General features: G+C 37.6%; 1 protein-coding gene across 1 annotated transcript; it reads left to right on the top strand.

The window, feature by feature from the left end:
* Window positions 421-1358, top strand: LOC109846327. The gene is made up of 4 exons (XM_020415554.1): window positions 421-727; window positions 823-1034; window positions 1156-1242; window positions 1341-1358. Exons 1-4 carry the CDS (start codon window positions 475-477, stop codon window positions 1356-1358), a joined length of 570 nt encoding a protein of 189 aa, XP_020271143.1. The 5' UTR covers window positions 421-474.

Here is a 13508-nt window from a genome sequence, read left to right as displayed (position 1 = left end):
ATTACCTTTATATTATCTGGTTGACTGGTTATCATGTGGATGTGTCATGTATTATATTATTACCTTTATATTATCTGTTTGACTGGTTATCATGTAACACGGTGTGTCATGTATTACATTATTGCCTTTGTATTATCTGTTTAACTGGACATCATGTACACGCGATTCTGTTGCCATGTGCTATTTTATTAATTATTTGCATTATATACTTTTGTTGGATATTCATTATGTTTTCAAAGTATAGATGACAAAAGGATTACGTAAGAAAGCGCTTGAGAGAATTTTTGGTAGACATTCTGGAGGCGACGCACATGCCTCTACGTCAGGTATTTTTATTTATTTGTTATATTTGTACATTTCTATAAACTATTAACATGAGCCTAATATTTTTTTAACATTTACTACACAGGAGGAGGAGATGCTACACATGACTCGCAGCCACAGGACACATCACACGGAGATGCTCCACATGACATGGAGACACAGGCTGATCCTACACAGCATGCGGAGATACCACCGCCACCGCATGCAGATGTATTGGAGGAGAGGAGATTTGAGCCGTATAGCGTAGCTTTAGAAGCTGCGGCACTACCGCCAGATTCTATTCCGGATCAGCGAGTCCACGGTCCCGCCAAGGTGAGGGATGATTGGGATTCTTATCATGCTATGCGCCCCATCGCGCAGCAAAGGTACGAACAAGCAAAGCGTAGATGCCTTGAACTGAAAGGTATGAATAAATTTTTATAGTTTATCGATTATTATTTTAATTTTTTTTGGAAATATAGATTGATTCATTGTTTCATTCGATTTTTTGTTTCGCAGGTACCGGGCGACCTCCTAGACGCGGCCGCAATGCTACTAAGGAATCGAACCTCATCCCTGATATTAATCGGAGGGCTGTGATCCGATGGGAAAACAGAGTGCCTGTTGGGGTCTTTGCCAATGCTTTCAACAATTTCCTTGCCGCTTTAGCCAGGAGACACGATTTCTTCAACATATTTTTGACGTGGAAATCGCAGCGGATTGATACGCTGGTGGCTTGTTGGAGATATATATGTGTGAGTCATTTATTTTAATTTTCATCATTATTAGTTATTAGTTTATTATTATGTTTAATACACTGATTTGTATCTACTTTTTCTTTATATGCTGAAGAGATTTTTCTTTCTTGACGATAATATTTGTGCCTGGACGTACTGCTTCGGGCAAATCAATGTATCGTTCAAAAGATGGCGGTTTGAGGTAAAGAAAAAATATTTCGTCTAAATAACAGAAGATTGGGAGCGATTCTGGCATCTTGACGAGCGTGTGGATGGAGTAGATTTTTTTGCACTTTGCAGTTACTGGGATACGGATGAAATTCAGGTATTATTGAAGTATATATTTTTAATTTATTGTTTGAATTTCTATATTGTTTCGAATTGACATTGTTTTGCAGGCTCAAGCTGAAATAGCAAGGAGGAATCGCAACACGCCTCGCAGTTACGAGCATCACGGGGCTCCAGGACATTCAGCCAGCATTATCATCAATTAGAGCTTGAGGTATATAATATATTAGCTTTTACGTTAAGTATAATTTATGTGTTATAGGTTAATGATATATTTGAATAAAACAGGGAAGGGGAGATCTCAGACATTTTGCAGATCGTATTCTGACTTCCTGGAGCCCGAATTACGCCAATGAAGAGAAGAAAGCAAAGAATAAGGATCTGGCTGTAAGTAGCAGTTCATTTATATATTCAATTTCATATCAATGCATCATTATTAAGTCGACTTGCTCGGGTTGTTTTTATATATCGCAGGAGAAATTACATGCCAAGGTACAGGAGCAATTGACTCAGTCTCAGGTCTGTTCTAACACTCCTGCCCGGCTAAGTAGGGAGGATGAGGACTCCATCATCGAGACGGTCATTGGACCTAGTAGGAAGAACAGATACCGGTGGAGAGGATCCGAGCAGAGGCCGCATGAGTCTAGTTGCACCTACGAGTCTGCAGCACCACAAGGAACACCGGGAAGCAGTTCATATCAAGACTCGATGGAGCAGCGATTAAAAGCGATTGAAGATTGGCAGTCGCAGCAAACAACATATCAGCGGGCTCTAGAGGAAGAACGGAGGCGCCGGGAGCAGACCGTATTAGAGTTCACACAATTCATGTCAACTCTGCCTCAGGAGGCTCAAGAGGCATATAGGAGACGGTTTTTGTCGTCACAGGTAATATATATACTTTGCTTTTTTTTAATAAGATGATATCGTACATACTGATACACACTGATACAAACTGTTACACACAAACCCTAACTCTAACCCTAACACAGACCTCAAAATATATACTTATAATATTTTTATGTGATGGTGGTGTTGATGGTGTATGCATGCGTAGTGTTGGTGGTATTGGTTGGTGGGTTGGTTGGTTGGTAGAGAAAATATAAGCTTGGTTAAATCTATTTAAGACAACAATCCAAGGGAGTGATTGAATAACATAATACTCTCCGAATCCATTAAGCCATTACCTTACTCCTGCATTATTTCTAGCTTGGAGTGGCTTTGCACATGCTTTACCTGCTGCTTTTGTCTCTACATTGGCTGGTAATTGCAAGATTAGATATATATAGTAAGCTTATGTGGCAGTAATTATGAAATTAAGGGAGGAAGATAGCTTGTACCGGTGAGATGTGAAAGAAATCTTATTCCTTGCGATCGGCTATTGGTGGTCACATTTTCTGCTTTGCTGCTCATATAAATGAAATCAGAACCTATTTGTGATGCTTGAAATAGGGAGAACACGAAATAATATAATCTATAGTCAAAATATTATATCAATGAATTATATGCATAATTTAGACATGATGATATTGACTTCCCAAATAATAATAATAATAACATGGATGTTTTGGTGTTGTGTTGTAGTATATTTATATTTGTACTCTTATTAACGTTTACACACACTTGTTAACATTTGATTTATATTTACAGGCCGGGACTTCTTCACAAGGTGCAGCCGGGGGTAGTCATAATGTGGCTGGTGTTGAGGATGAGGATGATGATGATGATCAGGAGGATTGATTGTCCTTAACATAACTTTGAAAACAATTTCTTGTGTTGTATAAACAATATTTATTATGTACCTGTCGAGAAACTTTTACTTGCTTTTATTGAATTAAATGTGTGATATATGCGTGAGATGTGATATTTGCGTAAGATTGAAGGTTTCTTCTGCTGATTGAACAGGTTTTTAAAAATTATTATCGATATTGTACAGGGTATTTTCAATTTTCAAAATATTTTCCAATTTTTTTTAAATTTTTAGCGACGGAAAATCAGTTGCTAAAAACTATTTTAGCAACGGAAATTTCGTCACTAAAGCCCTATTTAGTGACGGAAAACATGCACGAAACCATACGTGCATAATTTCCAAAAACAATAGCGACGGATTTTAGCGACGGATTTTCCGTCGTTATTTTTTTTTATTTTTTTATTTTTTTAAAATGGCGACCAACATTCCGTCGCTAATAGACCGTCGCTAAAATTTAGCGATGGAATGTCCGTCGCCAAAAGTCTTTTTAGGCACCCTTGTTATAGCGTCAAAAATTTAGCGACGGAATTGTAATTTTTCTGTCGCTAAAACTTTTAGCGACGGAATATCAACTTATAGCGACGGATTTGTCCGTCGCTAAAAGTTGAAAATCCAGCAGTGTTACCAAGCTATATTATTGCAGCTTTCTATTTGTAAAAATTAAGTTCAGCTTCCATCAGCCTTGACTAATCAGCAAGTAGGATCTTCTGCTTTGTAATTAGCTCCTGATCATACAAGTAGGACCTTCTCCCTTGTAATTAGCAGAAAACAAAGTATAAAATAGAGAGGGTACAAGCAGCTACAACAAAGATAAAAATATACGAAACATGCCGTAGATAAAAGTCATCCAACAGTATTAATATGTTCTAACAGGAGAAAAAAGAGTACATCTGGTAAACTAGAATAAGAACATCGAATCTCTAACACATGAGAGTCAACTAAAAAATACATAAGCACTCAGCCTCCAAAATAAAATGCATCACTAAAAGAAAACTAAACTCATAAATAGTCTACTGTGGAGTGCTAAATTACTACTTATAATTAACGAAAATCTACACTGAGTTCCCGTCAACCTGCGGCTCTCCGAACCCCTGACTCATTGCCTAAAAAAGATAGAAACAACGAGCGTCAAAGCACTAGCGAGAACATCTTCACCGCCCCTAGGGGGAAGGGGGTTAGGTATATAAAAATACTAATCATAAAATATATAATTCATATGTCCTAAGCTAAGAGGAGTTAAGATTTAGAAATCCACAATACATCGAGCGAAATAATCCAAATAAGAAAACCTCATATATATACCATGTATCTTAAATTGTGAATCACTAAATATCAACTCCAAATCCTATAAATAAATAATCAGCAAGGATAAATACACCATCAACATCTCATACAAGATAAATAGTATATGTCGTATCATAGTACCTCACGCTACCCTCAGGTAGGTGTCACAGAAGTAAAGGTACAAACCTGTGAAAGCCTCGTTAAAATATACACTGCCATATAAGAATGTTAAATATTGATCTATGTTCACAAATAGTACTCGTCTGAGCTATAGGCTTCCTAAATATGTAGAGCGTAATCACCCACAGTATCATGTGGCTCACGGACTAACACATTCGGAGTGTAGTCTCCTGCTATATCGTATAGTACACGGACATGCGCACTCAACCACTAAAACAATGATGCATCACAGAGTGTAGTCAACCACGTTCTCATTACGGTGCATGGACTAGCACACTCAGAGTGTAGTCGTCCACGTTCTCATTGCAGTGCACGGACCAACGCACTCAAGCATCCATAACTATCGTAAATCAAAATAATCATCACTCCCTATCGTGACATACGCAATACATTAGACTACGCATATCAATAGGCTTGTGCGTGCTCAAATCCAGTACATGCCCACTCATGGTCTCTCACGTGTGTCGACGTATGACTCACACTTCATGTTTGTGATCAAAAGTACACGAGAAAGATCAACGTTTACGAACAGCACTAGACTAGTCGACTGATGTATCTCATCGATCGACCAAGCGGTGACGTGCACAACATGCATAAAATACAGCCTTGATCGGTCGACCGAATACATGTTTCGGTCGACAAACCTGTGATGCCCTAGGGTTCATACAAGACTGCAGTCCAAGGTGAATCACAGGATGTCATACCTGCCAAGCACCCATACCATGCAACGACTTGTTTCACCATCACAGAAATATCTTTCTAGTGGAATCAAATAAACAATATAGGTACAAGTAGCTATATAAAAGATGAGCACAAGAAATTAAACATAGAAATAAATGATAAATCTCTAGATAATTAGCTCTCAACAGATATAAAAGAGAATATGTCCAACAATCTGATACAAATGGTCCAAAATCTCAACTACAAGAGTCAACTTCAAAGTATGTACGCTCTCTCAGCTCTCAATATAAAATACAAAACTAAACATAAACTAGAAATATAAACTAAACATCTGTGGAGCCAAACTATTGTAAAATATGACGGTGACTATGCTGAAAGTCCGTCAACCTGTGGCTCTCCGAAACTCTGCTTCGCTACCTGAAAAGAAGTGAAAATCACAACGTCAGAGCGCTAGCAAGATCATCTCCATCCGCCCCCAGGGGAAAGGCTACTATGTATGATGGAGGCTCTACCTATAAGTGCATAGTCTACCTAAATCAATTTACCCTGTACTAACTAAGATTTATATTTAGAAAAATCCACAACACAAGACTGGTACGTCGAGCGAAATAATCCAAATAAGGAAACCCTCATATATATATCATGTGCCTCAAGTTGCAAACTCCTAAATATAAATTTCAACTAAGATTACTATTCAGAAATCCACAACATGAGAATGGGTACGTCGAGCGAAATAATCCAAACAAGGAAACTCTCATGTATATACCTCGTATCTCAAATTGTGAATCACTAAATACCAACTCCAAACTAAGAATAAATGAATACAAGAAATCAATACAATAAATATCACATCAACCATATTCGCATATATCATATCAAATTCTCATATATACTACCCTTAGTGGGCAAATCATATATCGAATAAACTATGCCGTGTAACTAAGCTGTGAAATACCTTCACATTAGTTCATGTCAAAAGAATGTCAATAATCACCTACACTTAGGTTATCATCAAATCTATCAAATCATCATTCTCTAGAATTTTTCAACTCATCGTACCCCCCGTGTGGACCGATAAAGAGTTATGTCAACTCATCGCAACCCCGTGCAGACTGATAAATAAGTATGTCAACTCATTGCAAAACCATGCAGACTGATAGTTAAGTATATCAACCTTTATGCATGATTATACGGACCAATGAATAGGTTCAACGACCTCTGCGCACACTCGTGCAGACCAATAAATAAGTATATCAACTCATTGCATAACATGCGAACCGATAGATAGGTATATCAATCTCTGCGCATTTCCGTATGGACCGATAAGGAGTGTAGTCTATCTGCGGTCTCATTATAGGACCCGACTATATCACTCGAAGTGCAGTCCATCCGCGATCTCATTATGGGAGCTGACTAAACCCCACCTAACCGTTCATAACTATAATGTATATACTATATCAGCCATTACTCTTAACGATTGTAACCTATTTGGATACTCCAAACAATGTAATCATGCGTACTCAATCCCCGTACATGTACTCCTCGAACTACGTGTGAATATCAGCTCACGAGTTGCACAAAACACGTGCCAAATGAACCCGTATGCAAACAGGTTCAAACACACAAAATTTGACCTGATTAGTCGACAGACAACCTCATCGATCGACTAATAAGTTCACTCAATCAACAGGGCAAACCCGTCATAAGTCGACTGAAGATTTTCCATCAGTGTACTGATCGCATCAGTCGACTGATCAGACCGAATCTGCATAGGTTGGGTTTTTCGACTGTTTTTCTTCAAAATTCGGGTTTTTATTAACTTAGATGATTAAAAATTGATTCCATTATCATGAATACTTAACCATGAGTTTTTTAAAACAAGATGATTCACATGAACAGATAGATCTAGGGTTTAACAAACAAATCTACCTAATTCTTATTTATTTCAAAAATCTAAAGCATATAAATCATATTAAACTATAATTAAATCATTAAAATAAATCCTAATGATCATGATCATGTTAATATAGTAATTTCAGATTCGTTCTTTTGTTCTTGACATGAGTTTATGGCATAAACATCATAAATTAAGTTCTAACACGATAGATCTTACATGAAATTAGACACATATAATACATAAAAACATGATTTTTAATCTAGGGATAGGTTTGGACAGAGGGTGATCTTGCCTTTGCACGTGAACAAGTCTTTGTTGCCAAACATCGTAGATCTCGCCCTCGTGTCATAGTTTTGCTTCACAAAGCTCTCAAAACTCATAAGAATTTGCTCTAGGGTTTTTGAGGGGAGATGGTGGCTACTAGGGTTTAGAAATATGATATAAAGAGATAATTTTCATGACAAATACATGTATTATTAGAGGCAAACCCAAAACAAACCCGTTTGACCCGAACCAGGAAACCTAGTCTGATTGGAAAAATAGTATTTTGGATGTAACTTTCTCATCCGACCTCAGAATGAGGTGATTTAAGATAAGTTGGAAATCTATTGAAGATACCTACAACTAATGTATTTTGAGTTTTTCCATATTCGAGCTATATCTATGTGTAATACACGTATACTCTTAACTGGTCGTTTTTCTAGATTTTTTTTCTTTGTGCATATTTTACTTATTTTGTGCATGTTTAATCTTTGTATACTCTCATATATACTCAAAATTGATCTTATATCAATTGTCAATATGTTCATGCACCCAAAAAGATATTTATCATATTTAAAACTCATTTATTATAAAATTTTATGGGGTTTTACACGACCAGAGGAAAAATCCCAGTTTCCTGCTAACCAATCGGTCGAATCATTATTTTGATCGGTCGACCGATTATTTTTATCGGTCGACCGACTAGGGAAAATTTTCTAGTTCTTGAGAAAGAGTAGTTTCAATTGGCTGATCCTTCTGATCAGTCGATCGACCAGGTGACAAATCAAAAATATTAGATTTCTGTAAAACTCACCAAAGTCAAAAATTTTCAAAGAAATTCATATATGCATTCTTGATTAAATGTAATTAGGGTTTACTCTAATACATGAAAACACAAATATAAAAATTTGAGGGATTCTAATAACCCTAACATGATTATGTTTGTAAATTCATCATGAAAGCAAATAGATTAACAAAAATCTCATGTTAGATTTACTTCAAACCGTCAACCCAATTTAAAGAATCTGTTTCATAACTTTTTAAATCAGAAAGATTAAATCTTTACATCATGCAGATTAAAGGGGTGATCTTTACACATAAAATAGGTTTTAAAATCTAATAAAAACTAAGAAAACGGGGGTGGGTTTGGGGAAGATGAAACTCATCTCACAAAATTCATGCTGATCTCTCAAATGCAAGAGAGACTCGATCCTCCTTCACATAAGCCGAAGATCTCTCCCTCCTCTCAAACCCTGCTTCACAATTCTTCTCCCAAAGTAAGATAAAATTTCTCGAGGGTTTTGAAGGAGGTGGCTACTTAACCCGACCCAAAAACAAAACAAAACTGTCAGCTGCCGATCGATCGACCGATCTTTAGGGTCGGTCGACCGACCAGCACACTGAAGAAGACTCGACCGTTTACATGTACATTCATACTTATACTTATATATATTCATATATGTACGTAACCGATCTCAAATTGATTACAAACATACCCATTCATCCCAAAAATAATATCATCCATAATAAAATTCATTTATTATTATTTCCATAATATTTTCAAATTTGTGTGGTTTTGCACCAATAGGCATACAAATTCTATTAACCTTATCTAAGCGCAGAATATCCCTCATCGATAATTTCTTATGAGCTCCAATTGGCACAGTGCTCTCCCCCACCAAATCTGGAGAACCCCATCATCAATTTCAAGATCCATTCAAATTTTCCATATTTGAACTATCACCATTAAGATTATGATCTCCAATAGGCATACAAGTTCCATGAACCTTATTGAGTGCAAAATATCCCCCATCGATAATTTCTCACGAGCTTCAATTGGCCTGGTGCTCCTTATCACTAAATCTGGAGAACCTCCATCATCAATTTCCACTAGAGAAGAAGAAATCACACTCTCAACTCAAGAGATAGGCCTGACCTCTTTCCTCCTTACAAATCGCCTACTTTCACCATAAACCCGGCGGTGCGTGCGTGTGAGCAAGATCCAATTCGCTTGCTAACATACACCATCAAACAACCACACTTCATCTTCATACCTTTCTTACTATGTTAACTGTTTCTTCGCCTACAACTTTACATTATTGTGCCATTTTCCATATAGATAGTATCTTTGACTCCATGTACTAAAGAATCAAGTAGGTTAACATAAGAATATGATATGGTTCCTAAGCCTACATTACACAGAAGTACAAGAGATAGTGTGATTCGTGATTATAAGAGTTTGCATAAGAGAGGTATTTGAATCAAAGTAAGAGAATATTAGAATTATCTTTTTATTGGGAAAGTTTGATTAAATTAAGAATTGTTTTTTATTAGAAAAAATTTCATTGTAGTAGGAATTCTCTTGAGGATGTATATATGGCTGGCCCTAGCTAGGTTTTTCTAATCTTTATTTTGGTGAAAAAATATTATAAAAGACATTGGTCTTGAAGTTATTGAATTTTATTTCTAGTATTCGATCTTATATTTTTTGGGGGTATTAGATCACCTTTTTAATGATCTGATAGCGGTTTGACGTGCACTTTGTTGATGGGTGTGAGGATTAGGTTTCTTGTTAATTTTTTGTGCTTTCGTTGAGAGGGATTCAATTGTCTATAATGGCAAAATCATCATCATTTTTAGATCTTGGATCAATCTCAAATCAGAAGATGATATAAATATTAGAAGAGGGATTTAAAATTATAAAGCAAGAATTTGAAGAGAACATGAAGGAGATGAAGCATCTACAATAGGCATTCGAGCAATTAACATTGTCATTAAATCAAATAATCAACAACCATGAAGATAAAGGCATTGGAAAATAGTGATGGGGGACTCATGAGAATGGAAAGGACTATGAAACAATAGTAAATCAAGATCAAGATGAGCATGAGGTGGCAGTAGGTGATACCAACCATTGGTCGCTCCTCGAGGACTATCGGCCCACATCTGTAGCCATGGGCAGCGTGCGGGTTAATAGGCAACAGAGTGTGGACAATGGTTGGCCATCAACCGATGGCTCAGGATGCAGCATCATGGGGGTTCGATGGCTGTATAGTCAGTGATGATGCTTGGTAGTGGGGTGATTGAGAGGTTGATGATATCTAATGATTGGCGGATCATAGATCACCTCGATTTGATCACAAGTAGGATGCAAGCCATGATGCAGAGTGGGAACTCATTGAGGAGAGGTTTTATGGGTGGGGCCTGCATCATGAACAGAGAAGTAGTTATGATGATGAATTTTGTAATTTTGGTGAGGGTCGAGATTAGAGTTTTGATCGAAGGTGACTGCCTCATGGTAGAGGTAGATTTTACCATCAAGGGGGTTCCATGGTAGTTATCATTATGGCTGGGATGCTATACGATGAGGATGATTATTAGTATGATTGGAGCACATGCAAGCCAAAGATTAACTTTTTGCACATTGATGGAGGTGAAACATATGAGTGTCGGGGAAGGTCAGTAAGTGTTTTAGGTTGTTTGAGGTAGATCCTGATAAGTTTTTACTTGGACAAGCGAGCTAATAATTGGTGGAGGTTGTTGAAGTCTTAGTATGAGAAAAAATATAGAAGATTGAGTTAGGCCAAGTTTGTGGAAGAGTTTTCGTATTAGTAGGGGCATTCTACAATGGTGAACCATCATAGAAAGCTAGCTACACTGAGACAAGAGGGAAAGGTTGCTGACTACATCTAAGTTTTGGAGATTACAGGATCCAGTGAGGGATTGGGCGGAGAAGACACTTTTGGATATTTTTATGGAGGGTTTGAAGCCCTGGATTGCGACAAAAGTGAAGCTTAAGCAGCCCTAGAGACTATTAGAAGTTAGAAGACTAATAGTGAAGTTAATAGTAGAAAATGATCGAGTATTGAGACCAACAAGGGAGGCAAGATTTTGGGCACATGTATGAGTTTAGGTGACAGTTTAGCAAAAAGGAGGTGAAGAAGCTTTCTAAAGAGGAGGTACAGACTAGGGTAAAAAATAGATTATGCTTTAAATAAGGTGACAAGTGGAATAAAGAGCTCTAATATAGGAGTGGAGAAGCCTACATGATCGTTGAGTCTGATGATGAGAGTGATGGCACTGATTCTACAGAATCTAATAGCGCAAGTGAGGTGGCTGATAATCATTTTGAGACACTGGAGGGAGTAGAGTTTTCACTAAATGCCATGACAGAAGTTACTACACCATCCATATTGAGGATGATAGTGCAGATTGGGAAGCATGAGATGTCATTGTTGGTTAATCATGGTTCTTCGTATAATTTCATTAATGCATAGGTTGCCAGGAAGGTGGGTTTAACAAGGACTATTATAGAGTCTTTTGAGGTGTGGATAGTGAATAAGGAGAAGATGTAGTGTCAGGAGATTATTAGGGGGCATTGGTGTGAATGTCCAAGGAGTTTGGATTTCTACTAATATTCACATATTAGCACCTATTGGGATGGACAATGTGCTAGGCAACACTTGGTTGAGGCATTCAGAGGATGTGATGACGAATTTTTAGGATAAGTGAATGGTGCTCCAATTTGGGTGGGGGTGAGGAATACACTCATGGAAATCCTTTTACAATGGGTTGAAGAACTGTGAGGCTAATGTATTCTAATAATTGTGCCCGGGAGGAGCCAAGTGCTATGCTAGTGTCACAGAGGCTAGAGATCGAGAGGATTTTTAGCGATGTTTACTACTAGCTGAATCAGGCATTGGGAATGACACATAGGATCCATTAGCTCGATTGGAGGATAGAGTGAGGCAGGTAGTGTTGTGACATAAGAGTGTTACACAGGTTCCAACTGAGTTAGCAACATCAAGGATTTAGGATCACAAGATTTTTATGAAGGATGAGTGAAGCTAGTTAATGTTCCAAATTACCGCTACGCTCACTTTTAGAAGAAGAAGATTGAGAGGTAGATAGAGGAGATATTGTAGAGTGTGTTGATTAGGCTGAGTTAGAGTCCATTTTACTCAGCTATTCTCTTAGTGAGAAATAAGGATGGGACATGGAGATTCTATATCGATTATAAAGTTTCATGCGAGGTCTTCTTGTTCCTACAGTGGATGAGATGTTGGATGAGTGCGCTAGGGATTTTTGTGACAAGATTGAGTATGGAGATTCAGGGGTGTAGAGGTTTGAGTTTTTAGATAGCTTGATTTTCTATAAGTGATGTTTATGTCCCTGGGAAACTAGGATTTGGAGAGGATATTCTATCTTATTTTCATGATAGCCGATAGGGAGAATACTTGGGTTAGCTCTGAATTTATATTAGAGTAAAGCACTTCTATTATTATAAGCGCTGAAGGCTACGATGAAGGCGAAGGTAACAGAGTGCGATGTGTGCCAGAAGGTAAAGTATGACCAGAGGGCTCCGATGAGGTTGATGCAGTCATTGCCTGTTATGGAGAGGATCTAGGTGGATTTGACAATGGATTTGTCGAGGGGTTGCCTAGTGGTAGAGGGTTTTACTCTATTTTTTTGTAGTGGTAGATCTCTTGAGTAATGGGTGCATTTTATTCCATTGAAGCACACATTCACTACCATCAATGTAGCTCAGGTGTTTGTTGATAATATTTTCAAATTACATGGCATTCCAAGGAATACAGCCACTGATAGAGGAAAGTTGTTCATGAGCTCTTTTTTGGTAGGAGCTATTTGCATTGCAAGGGAGCAAGCTAAAGGTAAGTTCATCTTATCACCCTCAGACTAATGGACAGATCAAGGTGGTGAATCGCACCTTAGAGCAATACTTGAGGAGCTGCTATCATGAGGAGTAGAAGAGGTGGAAGGATTATTTGGTATGAGTTGTATTTTGGTAGAACACTACTTTTTATTCATCAAACCAAAAGAGTCCATTTGAGTGATGTATAGCTAGATGCCACCTCCGTTGGAGTCTTATGAGCAGGGGACAACAAAGAAAAATGAAGTGGTGAAGGAGTTACTAGTGAGGGATGAGATTCTACAAGGTGTGAAGATGGGACAAGCAAAAGCTCAGAAGCAGATAAAGACGTATTGTGAAGAAGGCCGACGAGACATATTATTTGAACCATGAGAGTTTGTGAACTTAAAGTTACAACTATATTTCTGAAACTTAAAGAAGAGGTTCAATGTGAAGCTCTCACAATGGTACTGTAGACCT

This window comes from Asparagus officinalis, chromosome 6 (genome assembly GCF_001876935.1).
Source record: "Asparagus officinalis chromosome 6, Aspof.V1, whole genome shotgun sequence".
Lineage (NCBI taxonomy): Eukaryota > Viridiplantae > Streptophyta > Magnoliopsida > Asparagales > Asparagaceae > Asparagus > Asparagus officinalis.
The sequence above is the reverse complement of the archived record's forward strand: the minus strand, read 5'-3'. Positions and strand labels throughout refer to the sequence as shown.